Source organism: Vipera berus (assembly GCF_964194415.1).
Source record: "Vipera berus genome assembly, chromosome: Z".
NCBI classification, from domain to species: domain Eukaryota; kingdom Metazoa; phylum Chordata; class Lepidosauria; order Squamata; family Viperidae; genus Vipera; species Vipera berus.
This window is the reverse complement of record NC_138205.1, coordinates 29,534,595-29,561,795: the sequence shown is the minus strand read 5'-3', so window position 1 is coordinate 29,561,795 and position 27,201 is coordinate 29,534,595. Positions and strand designations below refer to the sequence as shown.

At 42.1% G+C, this 27,201-nt stretch overlaps 1 protein-coding gene across 1 annotated transcript in view; it reads left to right on the top strand.

Moving 5' to 3' along the window:
* The first annotated feature begins 5,960 nt into the window (after positions 1-5,960).
* TRPM4 (transient receptor potential cation channel subfamily M member 4) overlaps positions 5,961-27,201 on the top strand; it is a 45,797-nt gene continuing 24,556 nt past the window's right edge. The window contains exons 1-9 of the mRNA XM_081344604.1: positions 5,961-6,127; positions 6,544-6,721; positions 12,992-13,056; positions 13,922-14,104; positions 16,093-16,192; positions 18,421-18,536; positions 20,686-21,030; positions 22,378-22,506; positions 25,850-25,979. Coding sequence (XP_081200730.1) covers positions 5,972-6,127; positions 6,544-6,721; positions 12,992-13,056; positions 13,922-14,104; positions 16,093-16,192; positions 18,421-18,536; positions 20,686-21,030; positions 22,378-22,506; positions 25,850-25,979 — 1,402 coding nt within the window. The 5' untranslated portion in view covers positions 5,961-5,971. The remainder of the gene's footprint in view (positions 6,128-6,543; positions 6,722-12,991; positions 13,057-13,921; positions 14,105-16,092; positions 16,193-18,420; positions 18,537-20,685; positions 21,031-22,377; positions 22,507-25,849; positions 25,980-27,201) is intronic.

Here is a 27,201-nt window from a genome sequence, read left to right as displayed (position 1 = left end):
AAAAAAGAGAGAAAACCTCCAAAATGAACCAGCTCACCTCAGTTCTCCACCCACTAATAGCTCAGCGCTCCATATCCAATTAAAGGAAATTACAGGATTTGATTGTTTAAAATGCAGGGTGGGGGTGGGGGGTGGGGGGTAAACCCTTCCAGACCATACCTAATGCTCCTTTCCTCCTCCTGTTATGAATATGAAAATTGAGTTACCAGATGACGTATGAACTGGATAACATTGAGAGGACACTAGAGTGGATTGCATTGTGAACATCTCAGTGCACACACCCTGACAAACACACAGACCCACCAATAATCCTCTAGGCAGATAACTGTTGAAAATCTAGCTCTTGGGGAACTTCATTTTACCCACTGGGTGGTGCTTATCCAGTTCAACAAGTTCCTGCAAAGGGTGCGGTGCTGCTACCAAGAGGCTGGATTTTGACTGTTCTTCCTGCTTGTTTTCTCACTTACGCACAGTAGATTAGACAGTAGGCACTGTGGTTTGGGACTTCTGCTCCAACCACTCTGTGGCCGTGACTGATTGCTCTGCTCCATGGCCACTTCCGACCAGAAGGATCAGGTACTGGGTCTTCAATCAGATGTTTGCTGTGTGGTGGGCTACCTAAACCCCTGGAAGCTGACAGTTTCTTGAGACATTTCATAACTGTGATTTATTTCCAGGCATGGATCCCCAAATATTTCAAGAAAAAAGTCTGCACAACTTTCATTGAGCAACCTAGTGATACAGGGTGAGTTAAGCTTGATTTTTTTTCTACCCTTGGAGATATATGTAAGCAGGCACTTCTATCTTCCTCTGTGGCTCATTTACAGTTTAGCGTTTGTAGTTCATCTCTCAAATCTGCACTATGATCCCCATGTGAGACTTAAGCTTCACTCACGCTAACTCTGGGCAGAACATTTTGGCTCAATGTATGCAGGGCATCCTCTGTGCCATGCTTTATTCCAGCAATTTCCTCTTTCTCAGCATCGGTTTAGTCATCTTTGCAACTTAAGCATTGCCTCAGGATCTGGCTAGTGGGTTGGGAGAGAATGTTACGGTAGCTGCTATTTTCCTGGCCATCCCTCTATTTTGGAAGGCAGAGTTGTGTGTGGCCTGCATCTTTGTATTGGCTTCCCAAATAATCAGATGATGTGGAGAATTATTTTTGTTGATACAGAAACCAGATGCAAATTAAACACCACCAATTTTTATGTGGAATGGCATCTTGTCATTTTTTTTATTGAAAAGTTTTACAATACATTTTTTCAAAAAGACAAAACCCCTCCCAACCCCCTCCCCTCTCCCCAACCCTCCCCAACACCTCCCTCCCTTCCCCCTCCCCCCTCCCCGACTTCCCAGAGCTCAATACAGGGTAGTTATTTTATAAGAGTTAAAGTGCGATAGATTTAATATTTTATTGTTGTTTGCATAAGGTAGACTATGATTGCTTGTATTTTTATACCCGGCATCTTGTCATCTTCTCTTTTGATAATAAAATTCTATTTCTAAACAAGCCCTCCACACAAATTCCCTCTGCTTTGCTCTCTCTTTGTTCTTTCTCCTACACAGTCTCCACTCTCCCATGAATTCAATTCCCAGTATCTTTTTTTTTTGGTTCATCCACGACTCTATATCACTTCTCTCCTTGTTCTGCTGCTTTAACTCTATCCGTTCTCTTTTTAAAGTTGTTGAATTACATTTCAAAATGCATGAACGCCTCTGAAAGATAGTAGTAATGTTCAAAAGTATTTGTATTTGGCAACAATTATCCTATCCCATAAACACCGTTATATTGCATAGCTCCCAAAATATGTATTTTGTGTGCTGTCATTTCTTTTACTGTTCCTATGCCAAATATCACTTTCTGAGCATGGTCACCTCGAGTCTTCATTTTCTGAAGTTAAGTATACCTTGTTCCTTCAAATTTCCAAATGCCCCAAATTCTTTGTCCTTCCTGAATCTCTTTCAGTTTGCTTATATCAAGAATGAGGGATCTGTTGACCTTCACAAATTCTTGACTCCAAGTTCCTTCAGTCCCAGCCATTTTGGCCAGTAGCCAGAGATGATAGGAACTAAAGCCAAACATCTACAGAGCCATTGATTTGTTCTATATCCTTCTTCAGGCCACAGTCAAAGTTGAACACACTACGCCTAGTACAAAATAACTGACTCAGTGCAGATTGATTAACTAGTGCATTTGTTCCAGAACTTTTGCTTTATATATATTCCCCCCCCCGACTGTTGCTAGGAGTTACCTATATCTGAACATTACTGAATTACTGAGCAAACTGGGAAACCAGTTTGATATAGTAATTAAGACATTAGATTAGAAATCAGGAGATCATGAGTTTTAGTCCTATTTTTGGCCCAAAGCCAGCTGTCTAAGCTTGGGCCAATCACTCTTTCTCAGCCTTAATAAGGAGGCAATGGCAAACCAGTTCCAAAATCTTGCCAATAAAATTGCATTGACTGTTCTGTACAGTCATCAGGAGTCAACATTGACCCAAAGGAATACCCCCCTCAAAAAAAAACCTCACTCCACAGAGCATTAAATTATATAAAAGATAAAGGAGAGTTTATTTATTTATACTTCATATTTCTAAACTGCTCATCACCCTCAGGTTGTTATACTGGGCCTTGGAGTTACAGGTGCAACCTTATTTTGATCCCTTCCACATCATTCTTTTTCACAGTGCCTCCAATTTCTGTCAGTGTGGCAGTCCTCGCAAAAACCATACGTCAGTAGCCATAGAAGATGCTTTTGGAGCAGCCATTGTCAGCAAATGGGACTCAGCGCAACATACGACAGAGAGGCCAACTGATGCGTATGGAGAGGTGGAATTTCTAGGCACTGGTCGTAGACCGAGCAAGGTGAGCTTGTGACAGGACAAGAATTCCAGAGGATGAAGTCAGGATTATGGCAAAGGACTGTGGCCCTAAAGACAAAGCGTGCCTAGGCTCTGTGCGTTCCCAGAGAGGGCCTCCTCAGGGTGCCACCGGTCAGAGAATGTCGACTGATGGCCCCCAGGGGGAGATCCTTCTCTGTGGGCGCCCCAGAGCTATGGAATCAGCTACCGGTTGAGCTCCGGACGTCGCCTGATCTTCGCTCCTTTCGCCACGTGCTAAAAACATACTTTTTTGAACAAGCTGGCCTGGCCTGATGAGGGGATTGGGGGGGGGGTTGTTGTTGTCATTTTATTGGGGTTGTAAGATGTATTTTTAATATATGGGCATGTATTTAATTATTTTTTAACTTTTGTAATCCTGTATTTTTATTCTTGCCCTGTTCACCGCCCTGAGTCCTTCGGGAGAAGGGCGGTATAGAAATATTATTAAATTAAAAAATTAAATTAAAAGCAACTATTTCCCAGTCTTAAATGCAATGACAAGGAGGACATATGTAGTCAGGGATGACCTAATGATAGCATATTGGAGGATAAAGCAGGAGCAGCTCAGAAGGACACAGGTCTGAACCAGGATCCATGATTCCCCTCCTTGTTTCTTCCTGCCAAATTTACTCTTTTATTGACCATATCCTCTGGCTGGCTATTGAACTTTCTAGTTAGCTGTTTGAATGGGTGCTCGTAGCAATGCATTGCCATACTGCCTCCCTTTGCAGATAAATACTCCAGACTCTTATAAAGCATCACCTGGAAAAGTCTCTCAAAGTGGGCCGTATAGGGCAACAGCTACCTGAAGAGAAAGATGATGAGTCCAGAGAGTAAGATGCCTGAAGTGTTACAAAGCACGGATGACTCTAGATAAAAGCTATTCAGGGTTTGTAGTCTCTTTGGTCTTATCCTTTTTTTTCTCCCTTGCAGTTCATTCGCCTCTCCGACTCATCTGATCCTGCAAATGCCTATGCTTTAGTAACGCATCACTGGAAAATCCCACATCCCAACTTGGTGGTATCAGTGGTGGGAGGCGAAGGTGAGGGGCCCGTAAGGACCTGGCTCAAAGATGTGCTGAGAAAGGGGCTGGTTAAAGCAGCTCAGAGTACAGGTAATCTCTTCCTGTGGTTTGGTTTAATTTTAGTAACTGTTTTAAAACATCACTGTAGAACAAGGGAATGAAGCTTTTGAACGGAGGGCTGGGAAGCTAGTTTGATGTGGGATAATTTGAATAATGACGATCGGGTATGTTAGCGTATCTTTACTCTTAGAACAGTTGGGTAAGAAAGGCTTTCTTGGATGTAAAGTCATTGAAAGATATGTGTGCACATTACATAGCAACTAGGTAAAACTAAGTAAACATGCTTTTCAGTTTAGATTTCTTGTATATAAAAAGAATAGGAATATCTAGCATGTTTTATAGTAGTATATTTACAATGTTGTGCAAATCTGACTTCATATGTTCTGCTACATAGTTTTTTAATCATATTAATGATTAAATCAGTTTCATATTAATCATATTGAAACTGCTGGTTTACTGCTTTGCAGCTATTAGAAACCTTCAGAAAGATAGGTTTTATAGCACTGGGTGAGTTCCCTTCATATTTTAGCAAAAGAAGTTTTGAAATACATATTTAAGGATTTAAAATCTTGTTTTAGACACAGCAGAAGGGTGATTAGAATGTTGACTTTGCAAAGTTGCCATTGCACTAAGGGTCCAGGTGGCTTTGAAATAAGATTTTGAAATTACTTATAAGAATCTTTTCCGTGGGAAAGTGCTGTTATTTTGAAATTTTTTAAAAAAATGTAAGATGGGAAGGTTGAACACTACAGGAAATGCAAAGAAACTGAAGATTACAATTAAAGGGGAAGAACATTTAAATTTGATTTACTAATGCAGAATGGAACAAAATACTTAACATAGGACATAAGGATATTTTGAACAATGGACCCAGAAGTGATTTTTAAAATGTCACCATTATAGATAGGCTATCTTTAAAAGATATTATGGAAAAGGAAAAAGTTTCAAAGGACAAGATTAAAATTGATCTGAAAGTGGATTTAAACATGATAGGCTATAAGAATATACATGCAAAAAGGTGCTACACTGGATATATAAATAAAATTAACTGATGTCTTAATAATTCAATGGATGTGCTAATAACAAGCTAAAGGAGTGGTGTGGATATCTTTCTTATATTGGATTTACAAATGTTAAAATTTTGAAGAATTTTGTGAGTAGGGATAAAGAAAAAATGAACAAAAATCAAGTTCTAGGGCATTGCATAATATAGAATTTGAGGACTGTATATACTGCTGGCAACAATTACTAAAGTCTTCAGTTTGCTGGGTGGTGAATTGTCTGCTTAATCTAGCTACATCTACTAACAAGATATTTGTGTGTGTGTGTGGGGAAATACTGAAACCTTTGTTCCATGCTTGGCAAATTTTATAAAATATTTGACCAAGATTTTTCTGATACAACCTATTGCATGAGTAAAGAAAGGTGTGGAGAGAGGGTGTGATTATTCAGCAGGGAACACACTTACATGGACAAATTCTCCCTTCCTTAAGGGTGCCTTTAAAAAAATGCTGAGATGTTCCTGGTTGTGAATCAGCAATCATGTTTGAAAAGGTAGCGCTGGCTCTGTGGATGGGTGGATACTGAGAAGGCTGGTTCTAACCTGATTGATCCTTTAATGGGAACCTTTTTGAGATAAGAGTTTATACTGTAATAGGTATTCAGGTTGCAGTTTGTTTAATGGTCATGCATGGTCATTTCTCAGTCATGTGAGCTACTATAATAGATCTAGCTGGGTGATAGTAATAAGGGAAATGTTCAGGCATAATTCTGATAGCTTGGCTTAGGATTCCACAAAGCCTGATCATGTTTTTCAACATGATTTCTTAAAGTGTCTCTTTTTTTAAAAAAAACCTGAATAATACTTAATTTAGTAAGTTGACTTAATACTTAACTTCAATTCAATGTGCATATGTTTTCCCAAACACTGAAAGACCGTAAATGGCCAATACACTTATGTAGTTCTTACTGTATTTATTACTCCTACATAGGTGCCTGGATTATGACAAGCGGACTTCAAGCTGGTGTGGGCCGCTACGTGGGGGAAGCGGTCAGAGACCACTCTATGGCCAGTACCAACCGCAGCACTCATGTTGTAGCAATGGGCATTGCTCCATGGGGTATCGTTGAGCAGCACCATTGTCTTGTCAACCCCAAGGTAGGAGGGCTGCAGAAGGGAAATGCTAACAGAGATGAAGAATTAAGGCTGGGAAGTTTAACACAGATTTACATATTGAGGTGGGTGAGGTCCTAAGACCATAGGCACCTTCTGGAACCTATAGACATGGTCCATAAGAGCCCCCACTAAAGTTTAATATAAAAAATAGGAAACTAATACATGAACAGTGAGCTACTTTAACTGTATTTAAATAATTTGATTAAATTAATTCAGTTAACTATTATAGTGCTGGCTTTATCTATTTCTTTACCCTTGCACTGTACTATATCTCCCAGATTGCCACTTAATTCTTGATCTCTCAAAAGTTGAGTTCTTAATTTAGCTCAACGTGACAAAAGACAATAATGCCTTCTTTACCTTGTTGGAATTAATTTACTTCTTTTCTTATTCCAAAGGGTTCCTTCCCAGCATGTTACCCCAGGACAAACCCTGAGAGTCCTTTCTGCCCTCTAGATGCCAACCATTCTGCCTTCTTCTTGGTGGACAATGGGACACTGGGCAGAGCAGGGGGAGAGGACGCATTCCGAGCCCATTTGGAACACTATATTGCCCAACAGAAAGTGGGAGCTGGCGGTGAGGAACTTATTCCATCTAGACAGGAACATAAAATATGGAACAGGAAGTTACCTTGTTTATCATGCTCCCTGCAACAGACTAATAGTATTTTCTTAACTCCAGATGGGTCTGGCTTCAGCTTCTATAATCCTTAGATAGCTAAATCTAAATTGCAACTTAATATATTTGGATTATGTAATGTATTGGGGTTTTTTGCTTTTACTGATTCACGTGTCTGTTTAAATGCTGTTTAATGGTTACTCAATGGTGTGTCTATGTAACGGCTATGGACCAAGCCAGACCTGTCTCCAGGAATATCACTGGTAGATTTGGGATGGGAACACATTACTTTAAACCTATTGGCTGCTGCCTAGTAGCCAACCCTATAAGTAGCTGTGCAACAGCCACTGTTTCAGTTCTGTTCTGCTTGACTCCATTAAAGCATGTTTCTGTTTGGAAACTTCCATATTGCTTATTGCCTGCAAAGAACCTGCTACACAACACTAGCGATGAAGGTGGGATCCTGCTTCTTTGTAAGAACCTGAAGTTACTAGGGGGTGAGACCAGCACAGCGCCTGGTAGGGACAGCGTTCCCCCCCTCCTGGTCTGCCTAGCAAGCCACGCTGGAGACCACCCCAACCTGAGGATCAGTCCCAGGGCCTACGAAGAAGCCAGCAGCACGAGGCAATGCGAGACACAAGCTGCAAAGACTTCTCACCATTTCGAAGGTCGGAAAGCTCTAAGAATTCGATGTCTCACACCTGGAAAGATGGTCATCCTACATTTCAAGGGTTGAGAACTACCTCCGGGCAAATAAAGTCGCCAAAGATGGTCTGAAGGACAGAACACTCCTCTGTGTGTGTGGGCCTGCAACGTTCGACATCACTGAAAACTTGGTTGCACCAGCCCAGCTGGAGTCTGTTACTTACCCAGACCTGAAGAAACGGCTCAGTGACCATTTTCAAACGAAGCTGTCAGTGATATGCCTTCGAACAGCGAGAACAACAACCTGGTGAGACGGCCATGGAGTTTATTGCAGCATTGAGACAAGCATCTTTGTCAATTCACGGACTTGGAAGAAAGACTTTGAGATCGACTTGTCTGTGGACTCAGGAGTAGAGAGCTCCAACAAAAACTTTTCATGAAGGAGACTCTCTCGCTCCAAGAAGCTTTGAAAGAGGTCATGGCAGATGAAGCCACCAGTGGGGCCATGAAGGCATTGCAGCCCGCCAAAAGCACACCATATGAAGAAGCCGTCCACCATGAGGATGCCGAGCACTGAGAAGACGTCGACTCTGACCACGAAGTCGACAAGGTTCAACGACACCAAGACAAGGAACAGAGACCCACTTACAAGGCAGTTCGCTTCCTTCAATGTTTGGGCTGTGGCGGCCACCACCAATGAGCAACTGCAAATTCAGGACAGCCATGTGTAAGGCTTGTGGGAAATCCGGTCACATCGCAGCCATCTGTAGAGGTTGCCAGATGGACCTCCAACCGGACGAGTCGTTCAGGAGAGCTACCGGGGCCACCAGGCAGCATAGAGTAGGGTTCTGCTCCAGCTGCAGGAGTGTCTGCCGCACAGGAGCTCGCCGCCCCCTTAAACAAAAACTTTGACTACAAGTCGAGCTGCAAGGTATTTCTTGCAGGATGGAACTGGACACTGGTTCAGCTGTATCCATTATTTTCCCTGAGACTTTCTGGTTTGTGTGCAGCCGCAGCAAGAGATGGGCCAAGCTTCTGCCATCTGATATTATTTTAACAGACTTCCAGAATTCCCGAGTAGCCATCAAGGGTGAGGCCACTTTGGCTGTACATTTCAAGGGGTTTTGGGGGGGCCTAGATGTCGTTGTGGTGGAGGGCCAGAGAACCAGCCTCATTGGGCTTGATTGGTTTGATGCACTGGGCATCAGTATGCAAGGAATTCGCAGATGTTTTTGACACAAGCCTGGGAGAGTACAAGGGCCCTCCAATAGCCTTTAAGCTTGATCCCTCCATAATGCCAATTAGGGTTAAGCCCCATCGTGTGCCTTTTGCCTTAAAGCACAAAATCGATGCAGAGCTGGACAAGCTAGTCAGTCAGGGGGTACTACAGCCCGTAGATGGGGGGGGGAGTGAGAAACTCCTATTGTTACGCCACTTAAGGCCAACAGGGAGATCAGGATTTGTGCTGATTACAAGTGCACCATTAACTGGGCACTGTAGCAGCATGCATACCCAGTGCCACTCATTAGCCACATATTGGCATCGCTGCAAGGGGGTGTGTTTGCTAAGTTAGATTTGACACAGGCCTATCAGCATTTACCAGTGGATGAGGCCACAGTGGCTGCACAAACAATTGTGGCACATAGAGGTTTAAGGTCAAGTGCCTCCAGTTCGGGGTTAGTGTAGCCCCAGGGATCTTCCAGGGAGTCATGGAGCATACGCTTAAGGGTATTCTGGGGGGTCTGCCCCTATTTTAATGATGTACTCATCGTCGGAGAGTCCACTGAGGTCCTGGCAAGGCAGCTCAAAGCCTTCCTTCAGCGGTTCCGCACAGCGGGACTCAAGCTGAGGAGGGACAAATGCAAAATTGGGGTCCCTTCCACTGAATTCCTGGGGTTCTGTACCAATGCCAAAAGCATCCATCCTACAGAGTCCAAGCTGAAGGCAATTCAGCTGGCACCAAGCCCCAGATCTAAAGGAGAGCTCCAGGCATTCCTGGGTCTCCTAAAATTTACCACATGTTCCTTTCTAACAAGCTGTTACACCGGCTCTTAGACAAGAACACCCCATGGAAGTGGACCAAGGTTCAGGAAAACAGTTTTAAGATGGTAAAATCACTACTGTCCTCAAATTCAGTGCTCACACACTTTAATGGAAACTTACCAGTTTGTATTGTGTGTGATGCATCCCCTTTTGGGGTTGGGGCTGTACTAAGCCATTTGTCAGATGATGGGACTCAGTCCCCTATTGCTTACTATTCAAGGACCTTGTCCTCAGCTGAGCGCAATTATGCTCAGATTGACAAAGAGGCTTTGGCCATCGTGGCCGGGGTTAAAAAATTCCACGACTATTTATACGGCTGCAAATTCACTGTCTTTACTGACCACAAGCCATTGCTTGGACTATTTACCACAGTCAGTCAGACACCTCAAATACTTTCCCCTAGAATGTTAAGACATTTTTATGTCAGACTACAGCTATAGACTGATTCACAAACCCAGCAAAGACATCCTGACCGAGTAGCAGCAGACATCGCACGCCCAAAGGCACCAAGGGGGTTGCAAGTGGGTGATTGGGTGTGGGATTGGAACTACGGGCATGGGACTTTGTGGGTGCCCACTAAAATTGTTAAGATCCTACGAGGTAGTCCTGGAAGAGGGGTGAGTCATTCGCCGGCATATTGATCAGCTGCGATGGCAGTTTACTGAACAGTCACTAACCGAGGACTCTCCAGAGGGTCTGCAACAAGAGCCATTAGCCAGCAGTCTAACAGAGCAGTTCACACGCTCTGAGGATTCTTTCAGACATTACAGCAGGGAGGTGGCCGTAGATGGACACAGTCCAGAAATTCAAATTGGGTCTCCAGACGGGGAAGGACAACCCGAACTGTGCAGCAGCTCTGCTGACCCAGCTACTCCAATGGACTTTGGTTTGGGCCGACCAGGAATGGCCGGCCAAAGGAACTCGAGTCAATTCAACTCACTTGAACCCAAGAGTCCTGGCCTACCCAGCCCAGCAGGCAAGCAGGTAGACCGGGAGTTTCCCAGAACCCCCAGGCATTCTGAGCAGTCTCACAGACCACCGAAATACCTTCAAGATTATGTTAGTAAATAATGTGTGCACATTCTAGGGGGGAGGGGTGTAATGTATTGGGTTTTTTTGCTTATACTGATTCACGTGTCTGTTTAAATGCTGCTTAATGGTTACTCAATGGTGTGTCTGTGTAACGGCTATGGACCAAGCCAGACTTGTTGTCTCCAGGAATATCATCGGCAGATTTGGGGCGGGAACGCATTATTTTAAACCTATTGGCAACCACCTAGTGCAGGGGTCAGCAACCTGAAACAGTGAAAGAGCCACTCGGAACCGGTTCCCTCACAAAAGGAAAAACTGGGAGCTGCAAAAATTGTGTGCGCATGCGCGTACATGTGTGCATGTGCAGAACAGGGTTTGACTGAAGAGTGGAGCCAAGGCGAGATATGCACCTACCCTGCATATTTGAATTGATTGGTTGAACTTTATTAGTCCCACTTTTTTTTTTATGGACTGCACATGGCAGAGGACTGGGAGCCGCAGGAGATAGCTGAAAGAGCCGCATGCGGATCTGGAGCCACAGGCTGCAGACCTGTGACCTAGTGGCAAACTGTATAAGTAGCTGCATAGCAGCCACTGTTTCAGTTCTGTTCTGCTTGACTCCAATTAAGCATGTTTCTGTTTGGAACCTTCCATCTCGCTTATTGCCTGCAAAGAACCGGCTACACAACAGATTACACCCCTAAAAATGAGGCCAAAGAGCTAGCTTTCTCAGGGTGAAGAATAAGCTCTGTGTTCAGGGGTGCCTGCCTGGAGATGAGGGTTCACCCAGACTCACAACTTTTATGGTCTCCTCTGGTTCTGTTTCCTTCATTTTTGCATCTTTATTTTATGAGAAGAAACCTCTACTGTTTTGTAAGTCTCTAACTCTAATCTGCTTGCTGACTCCACTGTGTCTACAACAACAGTTTATCTCTCCTTTTGATCAAATGATCCTCTTTCCTGCAATTCTTTAAGAAATACAATGTTCTGGCAAGCCTCATTACAGACCCTTTGCACTTAAATATTAATTCCAATAATTACTCCCAAGCTGGACCATAACCAGAGAGCTATACTGGTTAATCCATATTTACTCAGAATTCTGTGGATCACTTTCCTGTTCCTTTATGCCCCTGGTTAACTTTTTTTTCACAGAATTTTTTTTTCTTTTGCACTGACCTTGAAAAGCTAGGCAGGTTTGAACCAGGATAATACTTACATGAGGAAAGGAAAGGAGTCCCTGCAGATTTTATCTGCTAGTTATTGCTGACTACAGGAGGCCATGCTCATCTCTGTTTCAAGGCCCTTGAGCCAATGCTAGCCAGACGTTTCTGTGGTCATGTGGCCAGCTTGATGTCATGGAGAACTGTTTCCTCCCCAGGTACCTACTTATTTACTTGAATTTGTGTGCTTTCAAACTGCTAAGTGGGCAGTTGCTAGGTGAACATGGGCACTCACTTTGTTGCATGATGCTTGTGTCTCATACCTGGGCTATAGGCTTTCCAGCTGACAAACCCACTGTCTTCTTAACCTTTGAGCCATCACCCTACCCAAGAGATGATCCATCACACCATCACTTACACAAGAGACTCCAGAAAATCTATGGAGGTTCTCAGTCATCCAGATATGGTGCTTTTTCCCCCCAGGAAGCAACTGGACTTTCTTGTGTTTCTTTTGAAGATGTTTCGCTTCTGATGCAAGAAGCTTCTTCAGCTCTAACTAGATGGTGGGGAGTGGAAGGATTTATACTGCTTGCAGACAGATGGTCATTTGCATTCCTTTAGAGTCATTGAAACCATTTGGGGCGTTTAACCTGTGTCCTCAAGGTCACATGAGTAGTGCAAATGTGTGTGTAGCCTTCTAGCTGCAGAATGTTTTCTGCTCTGTGTCCCTTCACTGTTGAAAACAGGCACAGGCTGTTGTGGATGAGTCTGTGCTGTCTGAATCTCAAACTGAAACACAAATGGTTCCTGTAGTCTGCAATGTTTTCTGAAAATCTATTCATACTCTCTCACCATTCAAAGGGTGTTCATCCCAAAGCGCATAGCTAAATGTCTATGGAGGTTCTCAGTCATCCAGGTATAGTTGTCCCAAAAGTGCTTTTTTTTCCCTGGAGGCAACTGGACTTTCTTGTGTTTCTTTTGAAGACATTTCGCTTCTCATCCAAGAAAACTTCTTCAAAATAAACACAGGAAAGTCCAGTTGCCTCCTCGAAAAAAAGCATCTTTGGGACTCCAGAAAATCCCATTACTGTAGGCAAGATTGAAAAGTAGGAAAATAGCACCCCAGTAGAAAGCAATGACAAATAACTTTCATACAATATGATGCATTTTTATCATGTATTATGATTCAAACTTAGTTTGAGGAGATCATTATCTTGGCCTTAGTTTCTTCCCAGAGTGATAGCAAAAAGGTTTACATTTGGTCTTCCAACATCATTTTACTTGGACTTGGTTTGGCCATTGTTCCCTTAACTAATTTTCCCCATTTTGCCATTCTTCCACTCTATAGGTGAAGGGAGCATTGAGATTCCTGTGTTGCTGCTGCTCATCAGTGGGGACTCAGCCATATTCAAGGTAAAGGAATAGAGGTATTGTGGAAGAAGATGAAGAGTTCTTGAACAGAAATAGAAAATTTTCTTGAATTTTCTTGAACAGAAATAGAAATCAGACTTTAGGGAAGTGGTCCATAGTTCCACTCCAAGGATAACAGGGTTAAGTCACCACATTTGGATGTGAAGGAATGTAACCCTTTTTCCAGTGAACGAGTGCTCCATAAAATTTTTGGGAGAGGGGAAAAATTAATTTCAGGAGAAAGTAATAATAAGGTCATTAAGTCCAAAGTTGCAGTTACCTAAATTGCTGTGGGCTTAGGAAGACAAAGAACAAACACAGAACTGAAGTAAGGAATAAACCAAGATGGAAACTTTGGTCTTCTTATGCATAAAATATGGAATATGGGGGGGGGATGAGTAAAACCTATGATGCAATTCATTTGTGTTCAAAAAAAGTGAAGAGGAAGGAAATATTCTGACAATAGAAAATGGACAAGGCATTCTGGAAACAAATCCAGAGATGGAGAGAAAGATCATAAAATGTGAGATAGCAAATAATTATCCTTATAGAAGAAAGTGTGAGGGGAAAAATATATCCAGGTTTTGAATTTGTAAAGATAGGTGGGACGATAACAATGAGAGGAAAGAGTTAAAGATCTGAGGTCATGGGAGTTAAGAACAGCAGTAAACCTAATCAGACATGAACAAATAAAAATGCAGAGGTCAAAGATGAAGAGAATGACAATGAGGAATGGTTGGGGATGATGAAGTTGGTTGGGGATGATGGGAAAAGATGAAACACTGGATTGAGGAAGGCTGGCTTTGTAGTTCCTTCCTGAAGTGCACACTACTCATACCAGCTGCTTCTGTCTTGTTCATTTCCTAAGCGTGTATCAGAGGCTGTGCATGCCTCCATTCCCTGTCTTCTCCTAGCTGGATCTGGGGGAGCAGCAGACTGCTTGGCTGAATTGTTGGAAGAGACACAACCTGGGGAGTCCCTGAAAACTCTGGCATTGAAGAAAATGCAGGGAAAATTCCCAGACAATGACTTGGAGGAGTTGGCTGAGCAGGTAGAACCTAGTGATGCTTTCCATCACTCCTTTCTTTTTTATATCAATCAGAACTGCATTCCTATTTCCTTCTGCTCTAGACCAGGGCTTTTCAACCGGTGGCATGCATACCACCTGTGGTACTTTGGCACGTGGCAGGTGGTACGCGACCATCCTAGAGAAGTGTAGTGGGGGAGGGGAATGAGCCGAAGCAACCCAAGCCTGAGGGAGAGGCAACTGCAGCTGCAGAACTGTTGGGGCTCGGCAGAAGCCCCAGGAGCTCTGGCAGAGCTTCACCTGATTGGCTCCAGCTGATTGGCACTTCTGAAAACAGCAGGGAGCTGGAGGTGAAATGAAGAAAAGGGGGAGGAGGAGGAGAAGAGAGGCTATAAAAGCAGGTGGTTTTGGCGGGAAAGGGGAAAAAAGACAACAGGGAAAGAGAAGGGGATGGAGAAGAAGCTGTAAAAGGAGAGCTCAGCAGGCAAGGAGGAAAAAGAGACAGGGAAGAAGCAGCAACTTTTGTTGGAAGAAAAGCTCTCTGGTTTGTTTTTTCTAGCCAGGAGAATGCAATCAGCACTGATGAAATGAAAAGCCGGGAGACAAGTATGTTGGAAAGGAGGTGGGTTTATTTAGTTCTGGATCAGCTGGCAATTTGATTGGGTTACCATAAGGATTTTTGTGCAGTTTTTACAGCGTTTTGTAATTCAGAGGCTCAGTTTGTGTGCTTTGGTTATTGGAATATTTTAGTCTGTTTCAGAAAGGCTAGCAATGAGTCCAAAGTGTTGCCTTCCATAGGTTTAATCCCAAATGTAATTAGTTTTAGGTTTACCCCCTTATCTTGAGTCTGTCTATGGCTTTTAGAAAGTTTTATTTGAAAGTAAACAGGCTTAACTTAAGGCTAAAGCTTTTCCCAATTGTCAGAGCCTTTCTGTCTTGGAATGCAACATTCTGACATGTGCCTGAGTTAGCTTAAAGGAAAAAAAAACCCTGGAGTTTATGTGTTTCTTTATTCTGGGAGGCTTTTGGGAGCCTTTCTTGTTTTCCACTTGATTCCTGTGTCTTTAAGGGTACAGGGAAGGGACTGGGGGGAGGTGCATTCTTATTACACTATGGAAGGAGAGCTCAGAAGGCAGGGAGGAAGAAGAGGAGAGGGAGGGAAAAAGAAGGACTGACCAGCTAGCTCAGGGTTCTACAAACCTAGCAACTTTAAGACCTGTGGACTTCACCTCCCAGAATTCCTCAACTAGCCATGATGGCTAAGGAATTCTGGGAGTTGAAATCCACAAGTCTTAAAAGTGCCAAGACCCCTGAGCTAGCTGGTAGTGGTGCATATTAATAAACATGGATAGATTCATCATACATTTGTCAGTGCAAAGGGAAAGTGATTCCGCAAAGGAACAGCCACTGAAAAAACTAAAACTGGTACTTTTTTTCCTTTTTTTCTACAGTTTGTAATATTTTATTAGATTATAGAATAAAATACAAAAATACAAAAGCAAATAGTAGGACACAATGGGGAGGAAAACGGGGGAAAAATGAGGGGGAGAAGGGAAAAAGAACAGTCTTCCTCTGTTGCAGTAGAAGGAAGCATTAACATTGAACCTCAACTTTTTGCTTTTCCATAATAGTATAAACTAGCCATTTCTATAACAACAAATGAATCTAAGCAGTAAAACCCAAAATCCCCCCCCCTTTTTTTTTAGTTAAGTTTTTGACACCTTGCTAAGCACTGGTGGTACTCAAATATTATCATGTCCTAAAAGTGGTACAATTTGTGAAAAGGTTGAAAAGCCCTGCTCTAGACTACATTTCAGAACTCAAAAAGTCCAAAAAATATTGGCTCTGGAGAAATGTGTCTGTCTGTCTGTCTGTCTGTCTGTCTGTCTGTCTGTCTGTCTGTCTCTCTCTCTCTCTCTCTCTCTCTCTCTCTCTCTGTGTGTGTGTGTGTGTCTGTGTGTATGATTATTCCAAAATAAATGTATTGACCTGTCTACATGTCTTCTTGTCAGGTGGAAAGCATTGGGAATCTGAGGGAATTGGTGACTGTCTATTCAGACCAAGAAGGTTTGGAAGAGTTTGAGACTGTCCTGCTTAAAGCTCTAGTGAAAGGTAATTAGTTCAGCACTAATCAAAGATGGGCAGCTTTTTTGCACTGTAGCTCACTGTAGTGAGCGCCTGTTACTCGTCCCAGCTTCTGCCCACCTAGCAGTTCGAAAGCACGTAAAAATGCAAGTAGAAAAATAGGGACCACTACGGTGGGAAGGTAACAGCGTTCCGTGCGCCTTTGGCGTCTAGTCATGCCGGCCACATGACCACGGAGACGTCCTCGGACAAACGCTGGCTCTTCGGCTATGAAACGGAGATGAGCACCGGCCCCTAGAGTCGGAAACGACTAGCACGCATGTGCGGGGGAACCTTTACCTTTTTTTAATAGACAAAAATATGCAGTCTCGTACAGTGGACACTTTTAGATTAAATTGAAATCAGGAAAAAACTTACATCACCAAACCCCCCAAAATTAAGCAATCTTATGGCTGGGATCTCATTGAATAACTGAATTCACACAAGACTTAGTTCTATTGATGTGTGTGTTTCTATAATGTGTTAGCTTAACATAATGCCAGACCTTGTTAGTTAGCTGTCGAGTTTGATTTCCCATTTTTATCAAACCTTCTCTGTCTTTAAAAAAACAGTATGTGTATCCCATATTTCAGAATTCAGATCCCATGAAGACACCTTATAGATACCATCATCAGTTATAAATAAAAACAAAATATAGTAAATAATATTTTATATATTTAAATACATATTTAAACAGAAAAGCAAGTTATAACTCAATATTACTCTAAGATGACACAAAATCTAACTAACACATTTTATTAAAAGACCTAAGCTTTTTTGGGTAGCTCACAAAAACCTATGATTTTTAATAAGATTTTTTTTTTAGTCAGATAAGATGCTATTCCTTTTAATTTTAAATCAGAGGAAATGATTGTGAGCTTCATTCTGTGCACTCTGTTCTGGCATAAAGTTACTGTAGATTCTAAGCTGATCATATGCAGAAGGCATTCAGATAAAGGAATGCACCATGCCCACCTCCACATACTATTTGGCATATGACTGGATCAGGTAAATTGGGCGCTTCAGTAAAATAAATACGATTACCCATCCTTTTAAATAAACAAATTCAGTTCCAGTCAGTTATGGGTTTTTTAGGATCATGAGAAACAGTAATTGTGTCTTCTTATTTTAACATAATAGAAGTTAATGTTATATGGAATATTTAGACATGAGGGTCTTTTTAGCTGTGCTTATCCCAAAAGGGATTCATTGCTGGATTCACTAAATTCCAGTTCCCAGAGTTGCTATTCCCAACTACATAAGAGATATCATAAACATCCTAAGAGTGAACTCCATAAGAAATCTCCCTGGCAAGTCTATTTCATCTACCATGTATTGCCACTTTGGCAATAACATGTATTTGTAAATAGTGGCACAGCCATGAACACACATGGCTCTTAAATATGTAAACATCTTTGTAGCTGTCTTAGAATACAATTTTCTCAACTCCCTGGTATAAAGCCCTTACTTTGTTTGAGATTAATTGATGAGATAGCATCATATGAACCCATGGAAATCAACCTGGCATAACATCCTATCATGATTTCAACAGCGTGGTTAGACATTCCTAAATGACTAGACAGTGACTAGTTATTATGACACACCTTTGACAGTGGGAGATTTAGAGAATGTACTAGCAATAAAAAAGAGGAAAACTTGGAGGTGATGTCATGCATAGATTACATCAGATGCAGGCACCCATTTCTATCTGTTTCTCACTAAAGATATGGATAATCCTCAGCTTATGATCCTAATGAAACCTGCTCATTGGGGTCATAATTGACCAACCTGATTTTACAACCTTTTTTGCGACAACTGATATGTGAATGCAGCGCTTACTAAGCAAACCAGTTGTTCAGTAAGGACCATAGAAAACAAGTAACTGTCAGTTTTTAAGAAAAAGACAACATGCTGTAATGTGACTGCGGGATGCTGCAAACAACCATAAAGGCAAGTCAGTTGTCGAGTATCCCAAATGTGGTCAGGTGACTGTGAGGGAGTGGCTGTTGGAATTTCCGAACTGGGTCGTAATTATCCCTGACTCCATGACTAAGCCTTGTAAGTCAAGAGCTACCTGTAAACATTGCAAAAATTACCTTAAAAGTGCAGTAGCTATTTTACTGATAATGAGCCAGACAGAAAAAATAACTGACATTTAAATTAAAACAACTGTGAACAATGATGGTTATACTTCTTCTTCTCTCTCCTCCTGGCAGCATGTAAGCGGTCAAGCAAGGCCACCTGTTATCTGGATGAGCTACGTCTGGCTGTAGCCTGGAATAGGGTGGACATTGCCAGCACAGAATTGTTCCGTGGAGACATTGTCTGGGAGGTGGGTTGGCAGATTTGTTTTAGGTTTTAATCCTTTGCTGGAACATAAAAAAGAAGTGTGTGAGGAATGTGGAATAGAGAAGAATAGCCTTGAATTATTTTAGATATATAAAACTTGGAGGTCTCTGCCCATTCTATGTAGGGATCCTTGGATTTTTTCCCCCAAAATTATGCTGGGGTGATGAGGCTATGTTATGTAACAAGGAAGAAAGAGATGAGTTGAGGACTAGCCACAAATTACTTGGGAAGAAGCAGAATATAGAAATGATAATAGGCTACACAAGGTGAATCCTTTATTTGAGAGGCAGAATATTTATTTATTTATTTATTTATTTATTTATTTATTTATTTATTTATTTATTTATTTATTTATTTATTTATTTATTTATTCTGTTTATATACCACCCTACTCCCGAAGGACTCAGGGCAGTTTACAAGGAAAAATTTAAAAACAATAAAATATAAAATTAAAATAAAATTAAATTAAGTCTAGCCCCAAAAAATTAAAATCACAATTTAAAAACATTAAAACCCTTCAGTCCAGACCAGATAGCTCAAAGAGCCAGGTTTTTAGGTCCCGGTGAAATGAACGAAGGTCAGGGGCAGTCCGAAGTTCCGTTGGCAGTTGATTCCATAGGGCAGGTGCACCCACAGAGAACGCCCTCCCCCTGGGGATCACCCGCCAGCAATCCTTGACCGGTGGTACCCTGAGGAGGCCCTCCCTGTGGGAGCGCACAGGACGATGGGAAATTGACGCTGGCAGCAGGTGCTCCCTCAGATAATCCGGGCCCATGTCATTTAGGGCTTTATAGGTCATCACCAGCACCTTGAATATCACCTGGAGGGCAACTGGAAGCCAATGCAGCTCGCAGAGAAGAGGTGTTACATGGGAGTATCGGGAGACTCCAATCACAACCCGCGCGGCTGCATTCTGCACCAGCTGAAGCCTCCGAGTGGTCCTCAGGGACAGCCCCATTGCAGTAGTCTAGCCAGGGGGTCATGAGCGCATGGGTGACTGTGCATAGGGCATCTCGGTCCAGATAGGGCTGTAACTGGCGCACCAGGCGAACCTGGGCAAAAGCCCCCCTGGCCACGGCTCCTATATGATCTTCAAAACTGAGCCGTGAATCCAGGAGGATGCCCAAGTTGCGGGCCCTATCAACGGGGGGTAACACCTCACCCCCCATAGTTAACAATGGAAAAGATTGGTTAGTCTGAGATGCCGGTATGCACAGCCACTCAGTCTTGGCAGGATTGAGATGAAGCCTGTTTCTCCCCATCCAAACCCGGACCGCCTCCAGGCAACGGGACATCACGTCGAGGGCATCACTGGGTTGGTTTGGGGTGGAAAGAAAAAGCTGGGTATCATCAGCATACTGATGATACCCCACCCCGAAACCACGAATGAGCTCACCCAGCGGCTTTATATAGATGTTGAACAAGAGGGGAGAGAGGACTGACCCCTGAGGAACTCCACAAACGAGAGGCCTCGGGGCGGACCTCTGCCCTCCCGTCAACACCGACTGCGAGCGGCCCAGGAGGTAGGAGAACCACTGTAAAACAGTGCCCCCCACTCCCAACCCCCCGAGACGCCACAGTAGGATACCATGGGCGATGGTATCAAAAGACGCTGAGAGGTCTAATAGGACTAGAACAGAGGAACAACCCCTGTCCCGAGCCCGGCAGAGATCATTCACCAGCGCAACCAATGGTCGTTGTTCAGTCCAAAACCTTTCCAGGATGGTTAAAGTGTGATGATTGTTCTGTCAAAAGTCTTACTGACTTTGAGAATGACACTGCCAATGATCATCAAGGCTGCATCAACAAATGCTGTTGCCTAAGGTGAAGGACGGAATGGTACCCAGAAACAGAACTGGCTAAATTTATCTCAGTCCTGGTAATAGAATAATGTCCCCCAGCACAGCTGAAGGAACAGCCTTATTAAGTGACGTGTGAAAAGACTGCTCTCCAATAGAGAAGAGCTATCATGGATTCATGGAAGAATAGCTTGTTGTAACCAAAACCCTGCAAGTTGCTATTATCACACTTTATCTAATGAAGGACCCAACTTTGATCTCTAAGTAGTGGCAAACATCTATTCTCTTGAGGCATAAATATTTTATTCTGTCTTCCTCTTTCGTTTCTTGCAGCCCAGCCTGCTGGAGAACCCAATGCGTGATGCCTTGCTAGGTAATCGAACTGACTTAGTGCGTCTCTTTGTGGAGAATGGTTTGGATATAGGACAGTTCCTGACATGGGGAAAGCTGGAAAAGCTGTATGCTGGGTCCCCCAAGGTCTCACTGCTCCACCAGCTTTTGGAGCGATGCCAAGGGACAGGCTCTGAGCCATCCACCCCTTCTGAAGACTGGCTGCTGGAACGATCTTTGCCTGATTGCCATTTATCTCATGTGGCTCTTATTCTGCATGAACTACTAGGGAATGTCTGTGCTCCTTTTTATGCAGGATTATACCCTACTGGCCACAGAGGGATAGGGGTAAGTGGTAATATTCTGTGTACATTCGATTAGGAAGGGAGTACATGGAGAGAAGTAGGATATTTTGAGAGCTGGGAAGCATGCAAGCAAGGCACTCTACAGTACTTGTTAAGATATTGGACTGAAAATAGAAAGACCAAGATTCCTGTTCAACCATGCAGTTCACTAGCTGTCTCTCACAGCCCAGCTTATCTCACAGCTGCTTTGCTGTTGTGAGGATAACACATGCGGAGTTTACACCCTGCTCATTTCTCAGCTTGACCCTCTGAGGGAAAGTGGGAGATAAATTAAATAAATATGTTTCTCTTATGGTTGCTACTTTGAGGCTATTTCTCTTTAGAAGAGGGGAGCATTTTAAATAAAATAAGCTTAAAAAATGGGAAAGGAACCATTGTGGTTCCCTAAGTGTCAATTTCAAGAAATCTTTCCAGTTAATTTCCTCCCTACAACATTCTTCCTATCAGCAAAAGAATGAAAATGCTCCTAAAAGGGCTGGCTTATCCTAGCTGCATTTAACACTTTGAACTTAATTTTTTTTTTAAAATCCCATTTATATCCCGCCCTTCTCCGAATACTCAGGGCGGCTTACAATCTAAGCACAAATCAAATGTGCTTAGCAATAGCCTTCATTCTATGTATATGCCTGCTTATTAGGGCTTTCACACACACCCCAAGCGGCATTATTACAAAGCTTATTGCCCCCAACAATCTGGGTCCTCATTTTACCTACCTCGGAAGGATGGAAGGCTGAGTCAACCTTGAGCCTGGTGGGATGCGAACCTGCACTAATTGCAGGCAGCTGGTGTTACTTAAGGAGGCATTCGCCCACTGCTCCACCAAGGCTCCACCAAGGCTCCACCAAATTGCATGCATTGTTTCCAAAATCACTTATTATGCTGCATTATTATTCCAAGGAATTAGTAAAATAATTATTGATTTTAAAAAATTGAAAAATAGATCTATTTTATAATCATATCTTTAGTAGTAATAGTAGAAGTTCAAGGATGTATAATTCACAATGCTTGTTGTGGCTGAAACAAATTCTTAATATCAAATTTTGTGAATTTTTAAAATAGTTTCCGGTTTCATTGTGGGGAATTTTTTTTGAAAAGAAACAGACAGCGTTTTACAAACAGCTTTAATGCTTGACAGGTTTGGAACATATTAAATTTACAAAAAAAAACCCCAAATCTCTGTGGATTTCTGATGTTGCTAAGGGTAAATTTTGGCTTTTGTTTCAATTTTAATAATGAATTTTGATTAATGTATGAAACCAACTGAAGACAAGAATGTGTGTCTTTTGAATGTTTCCTTTCTTGTGTTAATCAAGATGTCTTCTCTGCCTAGAAAAAAGGATTATTACCTAATGGAGATTCCACATACCAAAATAAGCCGTCACCAAACCCCTGGACTGATCTATTTATCTGGGCAGTGTTGCTGAATCGAAAGGAGATGGCAATTTATTTCTGGGAAATGGTCTGTATTTTGATATGAATCTTGCAATAATGTTTGGCAATGTCTCATTACAGAGTAGAAACATTATGTTGTAAATCGATAGAGAGGATGATATGAATGAATTCCTCTGCCATCCCAGAACCTGATTGCCCAGGTGCCCTTTTCTTACAGTAAAAAAGCAAGAAAACATTGCTTCAAGTTTGCGGGGGGGGGGGGAAGTGTGCCGGCATAAATTGAGCTCTCTTGATGGCTGAGCCCTGTACTTTCCCTCCCATTTAAATTCAAAAGAAGTTAAACAAAATAATTGGTGGGCTTTCTTTAATAGAAGGCAGGATGATATTAGGAGTGTAGGCAGATGCTGTGGAGGTCATGCCTGGTCAACAGTCAAGTTGCCTGATTAACAGACACTATGCCTGTGACCAGTCAATCAGTTTATTTCTGAGCATGAGTTTATTATTCATTTAAAAGAGCACTAAACTCACATTTAAATGTAAGTCTGTCTGGCAGGTTGCAAATATGGAGAAAGAGCAGGAAACGAAGCAACAGGAAGCTCTTACAATCTATGTAGTAAACTTCTCTCCCTCATCATAAGTGTGTTCTTATGAGCTTGGTAAGGGTAAAGTAAAAGGGCCAATCAATATCAAACATGTTCATTCCTCAATTAGTATTGCAAAGTAATGCAGCACCAAGTGATAACACTAGCAGCTGCCAAAAAATAAGTAAAACAACAGTACTATCCTTCCCTAAAGTAATAAAAATAGTGAAAACTATGATTGCACGAAATCTTTTGCCAGCAAAAGCAGAAGAAAATCTGTTAACTCACTTACTGGCTTGCTGGTGTAGTAAAAATTCATTGAACACACTTATTGGTGGCAACAGCATGTAGGTAGCAGAACCCAGCTCCCAGTTTAAGTTGACTTTCTTGTACATTACAAGACTACTAGACACAGGTCTAGTGCTCTTTCAAAAAACACTAAACCCATGTACCAAAAGTGCTTTTCCAAAAGGCAACTAGAGGTTTTTTTTTTAGTTCTGAAGCTTCTTAAAGAAAAAGTGAAACATTTTCAAGGAAAAAAACCAAGAAAGTCCAGCTGCCGTTTGGAAAAAAAACATGTTTTGAACAACCATGACCTGGATGATTGAGAATCTCCATAGACACTAAACCCATGTATATAAAGACCCTACAAAAGACTTCACAAGTATTTTGAAAAGTATCAGGCAAGTATTAGGGGCATGATCCGCCATGAAGCTAGGTGTCTGGTTCCTCCAGCAGCTCAAACAAAAATGACCCTGGAGAATAACACCCAATGGTTAGAGGAGGAGATCATCCTAGCAGTCAATAGGAGCTGAGGAGATCCTAACTTTGGCCACATCATCAACTACATTGTTGATGAAGCATCCTAGATAACATCCATAGCAAAAGCCATATCACATATCAGGAGAAGAGGGAAAGTACTACAAGTACTACTGGGCCTCCTCAGGGTGCCTCCGATCAGAAAATGTCGATTGGTGGCCCCCAGGGGGAGGGCGTTCTCTATGGGCGCGCCAGACCTGTGGAACCACTTGCCGGTTGAGCTCCGGATGGCCCCCGACCTTCGCTCCTTCCGGCGCGATTTAAAAACTTATTTATTTGAACAATCTGGCCTGATGGGTTTGGGGTTGGATTTAGTTTTAACACACTTTTATTATTGTATTATATTGGGCATAATTATTTAATTCTTTTTAACTCTTTTTTAACTTTTGTATTTACATTTTGATATTTATTGCCCTGTACACCGCCCTGAGTCCTTCGGGAGCAGGGTGGTATAAAAATTTAATAAAATAAATAAAAATAAATAAATAAAAGTGGAACAACTTTAAGCTGCTTCTCTTGTAGGCTAGGGTTGAGACAAAATCAACGTCACTGGGTCATCCATTTAAAAATGTCCCAATGATTAATGGGGCATGTAGATGCTGTGGCTAGAAGGATATAGGGATGGCAGTCGTTCTTCTCATGCTACATTTGCTTTTTGCGGTGAAAAAACAAGAAAGAAAAGAAAACAAGCCCACCTACAAATGTCATAGTGCTGGTGGAATAACAATGGATAGGAATAGAATGACTAGGAATGGATGGGAATGGATAAAGATGAGACATCTTGGCAACAGAAGGGAGAGAGTTTAATCCAGAAGCCAAAAAACAAGGAGGATGAGGTTTCCAGAAATGGGAAACTCCCTACCCTACAACTCCAGAAGAATTGTTAGCAAATCACTTCTCAACACTCATCCAAGCCTTTAGCATTGTGGAGTGTAGATGAGTGAGACCAATTCAGGGAAACATTTCTAATTCCCTCCCTCCCTCTCCCTCTCTCTCCCTTTAAAAAAGGGCTTCTGTAACTCCATCATCAAGTAGTAGTCAGAGGGTGGGGGAGTAAGTCAAATGCAGGAATGGTACAGAGGGAAAGAGAAAAATGCCAGTGAATTAATTCAGCTGCCCTTACCCTTAAAAATGTGTCTGCTTTAACTATGACTCTGCGGCTCTCATCTAGTTGCCTTCTGGGGACAGGACTGGATGGGATATGGCAGAAAGCAGAAGAATATGCTTAGAATAAAAGTCAAGGACTTATCTTTTATGCCAATCTTGTCTATGCTTCTTAACAGAAATTTTCTACAGCAGGATGTATGAGGTTTTGCAGTAGTGTTAATTTTCCAAACTGGCTGCTCAGCAAGCAAGTGCAGATAAAACAAAAACACATTGTAATTGTCAAAGGAATAGAAGATGCTATAACAGTAATGTGTTTTGGTGACTAATAGCATTGCGGTGGCAGAGTTCTGTTGCTGGTGTATTTGCCTCATTATTTTTACCCAGTTTCCTGTCTGCATTTATAGGAAAACTCAAATAATCTTTTTTTCTCTCTCAGCATTTGTTGCAGTTTATTTTACAGAAAAGAAATAAAGTTCTTGAGAAAGAAAAGATTGGAGGCAAGTTCCTCCAACTGTTTCTTTGGTACTTTGACTGTTATTTAGTTTGTCTCACAATTAGATAAGACCTAATATTACTCAATTTTTGAAATCTTGGTCAGCTTTACAGGGTTGATTAATTTTTTTGCTTGTTTTTCTTTGTTTTTCCAAGTAGCTATTGTGCATTTCTTCTAAAAAGTATTTTACATGCACCACAGCTTTGAAACAAACAGTATTCCACAATGCAGGGATGTCACAATTGCCCAAAACATTTTCTGTAACCATAGTTAGAAAAAAAATACACAGCAAGAAGATATTTTGGAACATATGCCGTTTGTTTGCCTCAAAGCAGATATCACACCAATGGGTTACAAACCCATGCAATTCTGCCAATTTCTCCAGTAATTTGCTTTTTCTTTCAACCCAGGCTCCTGATGCCGTGGCTGGGGCACTGGCAGCAGCAAAAATACTGCGGGAACTTTCACATCTAGAGACAGAAACAGAGGAAGTGGCAGCCATGAAGGATTTAGCAATGCACTTTGAAAATTTGGCCATAGGTGAGATATGAGAAAAGGGGTGAGGGGAAACATGATTGCTTAAGGGAAAGAGGGCTGGGGTTTTTTTATATAACTGAAGATATTTATCTCAACCAGTGTATCTCAAACTCAATAACTTCAAGATATTTGGACTTCAACTTCCAAAATTCAGTTGAATTCCACATACCTTAAAATTTCTAAGACTGAAAAAACACAGGTCTAGACCAACCGTCTAGATCCGTGGTGGCGAACCTATGGCACGCGTGCTACAGGTGGCACGCAGAGCCCTCTCTGTGGGCACGCACGCTGTTGCCCCAGTCCTAGGCCTTCAGCTGGGTTTTATAAAACCTTTTCGCTTTAGGCCGTGTGCAAAAAAAAAAAGGGTTTGATCAATCAATCAATTTCAAGTTCTCGCGGGGAAAAAAAAAGGTCTTGCAAAGTTGGAACTGATTGATTGAACTTTTTAGTTCCACCCAGTCTGTCGTTACTACCGCAACCATGCCCACCCAATGGGCCACGCCCACCCAATTGGCCACACCCGCCCAATGGGCCACACCCACCCAGCACCCGATGATACCTAAGTGGGTTTTGGGTTGCAGTTTGGGCACTCGGTCTCTAAAAGTCACTGGTCTAGATATACTGACCTACTTGTCCCCATAACAACAAGCATCGACATTATGAGAATTGACTTCCAAGCCATCCAGACGACATAATAGGATGGAATCTACATTAATGGAAAGTGGAAGAGATTATTGGCATAATACAACATGTACTTCTTCACACAGGGGAATATAGGAAGAAGAAAGAGTTATAAGGAGAAGGGGAAAAAAGTAGGTTGTAATACTCATGAAATGAAACACTTTATGGAGAAACCCAGTGATAGGTTCCCAGTTTTTCCTGAAAATTGAAAATTGTAGTTTAGCATTTAGCTGAAATAGGTTTCAAATCTATTACTCAAATACAGATTTACTAGCTGGTTTTGGATGATTATATTTTGCACTGACCGTCTCCACTGATTTGCAAAACTGATGTAAATGGACCAGTTATGGAATTCGTGAGAACGGAGAAAAGCCTTTTGCAGACTGCAAAATCCACCAATAGTAGGTCCTATCTTCTGACCGGCAAGATGATGTCCAAACAGCTCCATCTCAAATCTAGTGTTTCTTAGCCCATCATCATGTGTATTGTAAACAAAAACAAAAAACCTTTTGCAGCATATGGGCACCCTAACAAATGGATGTTT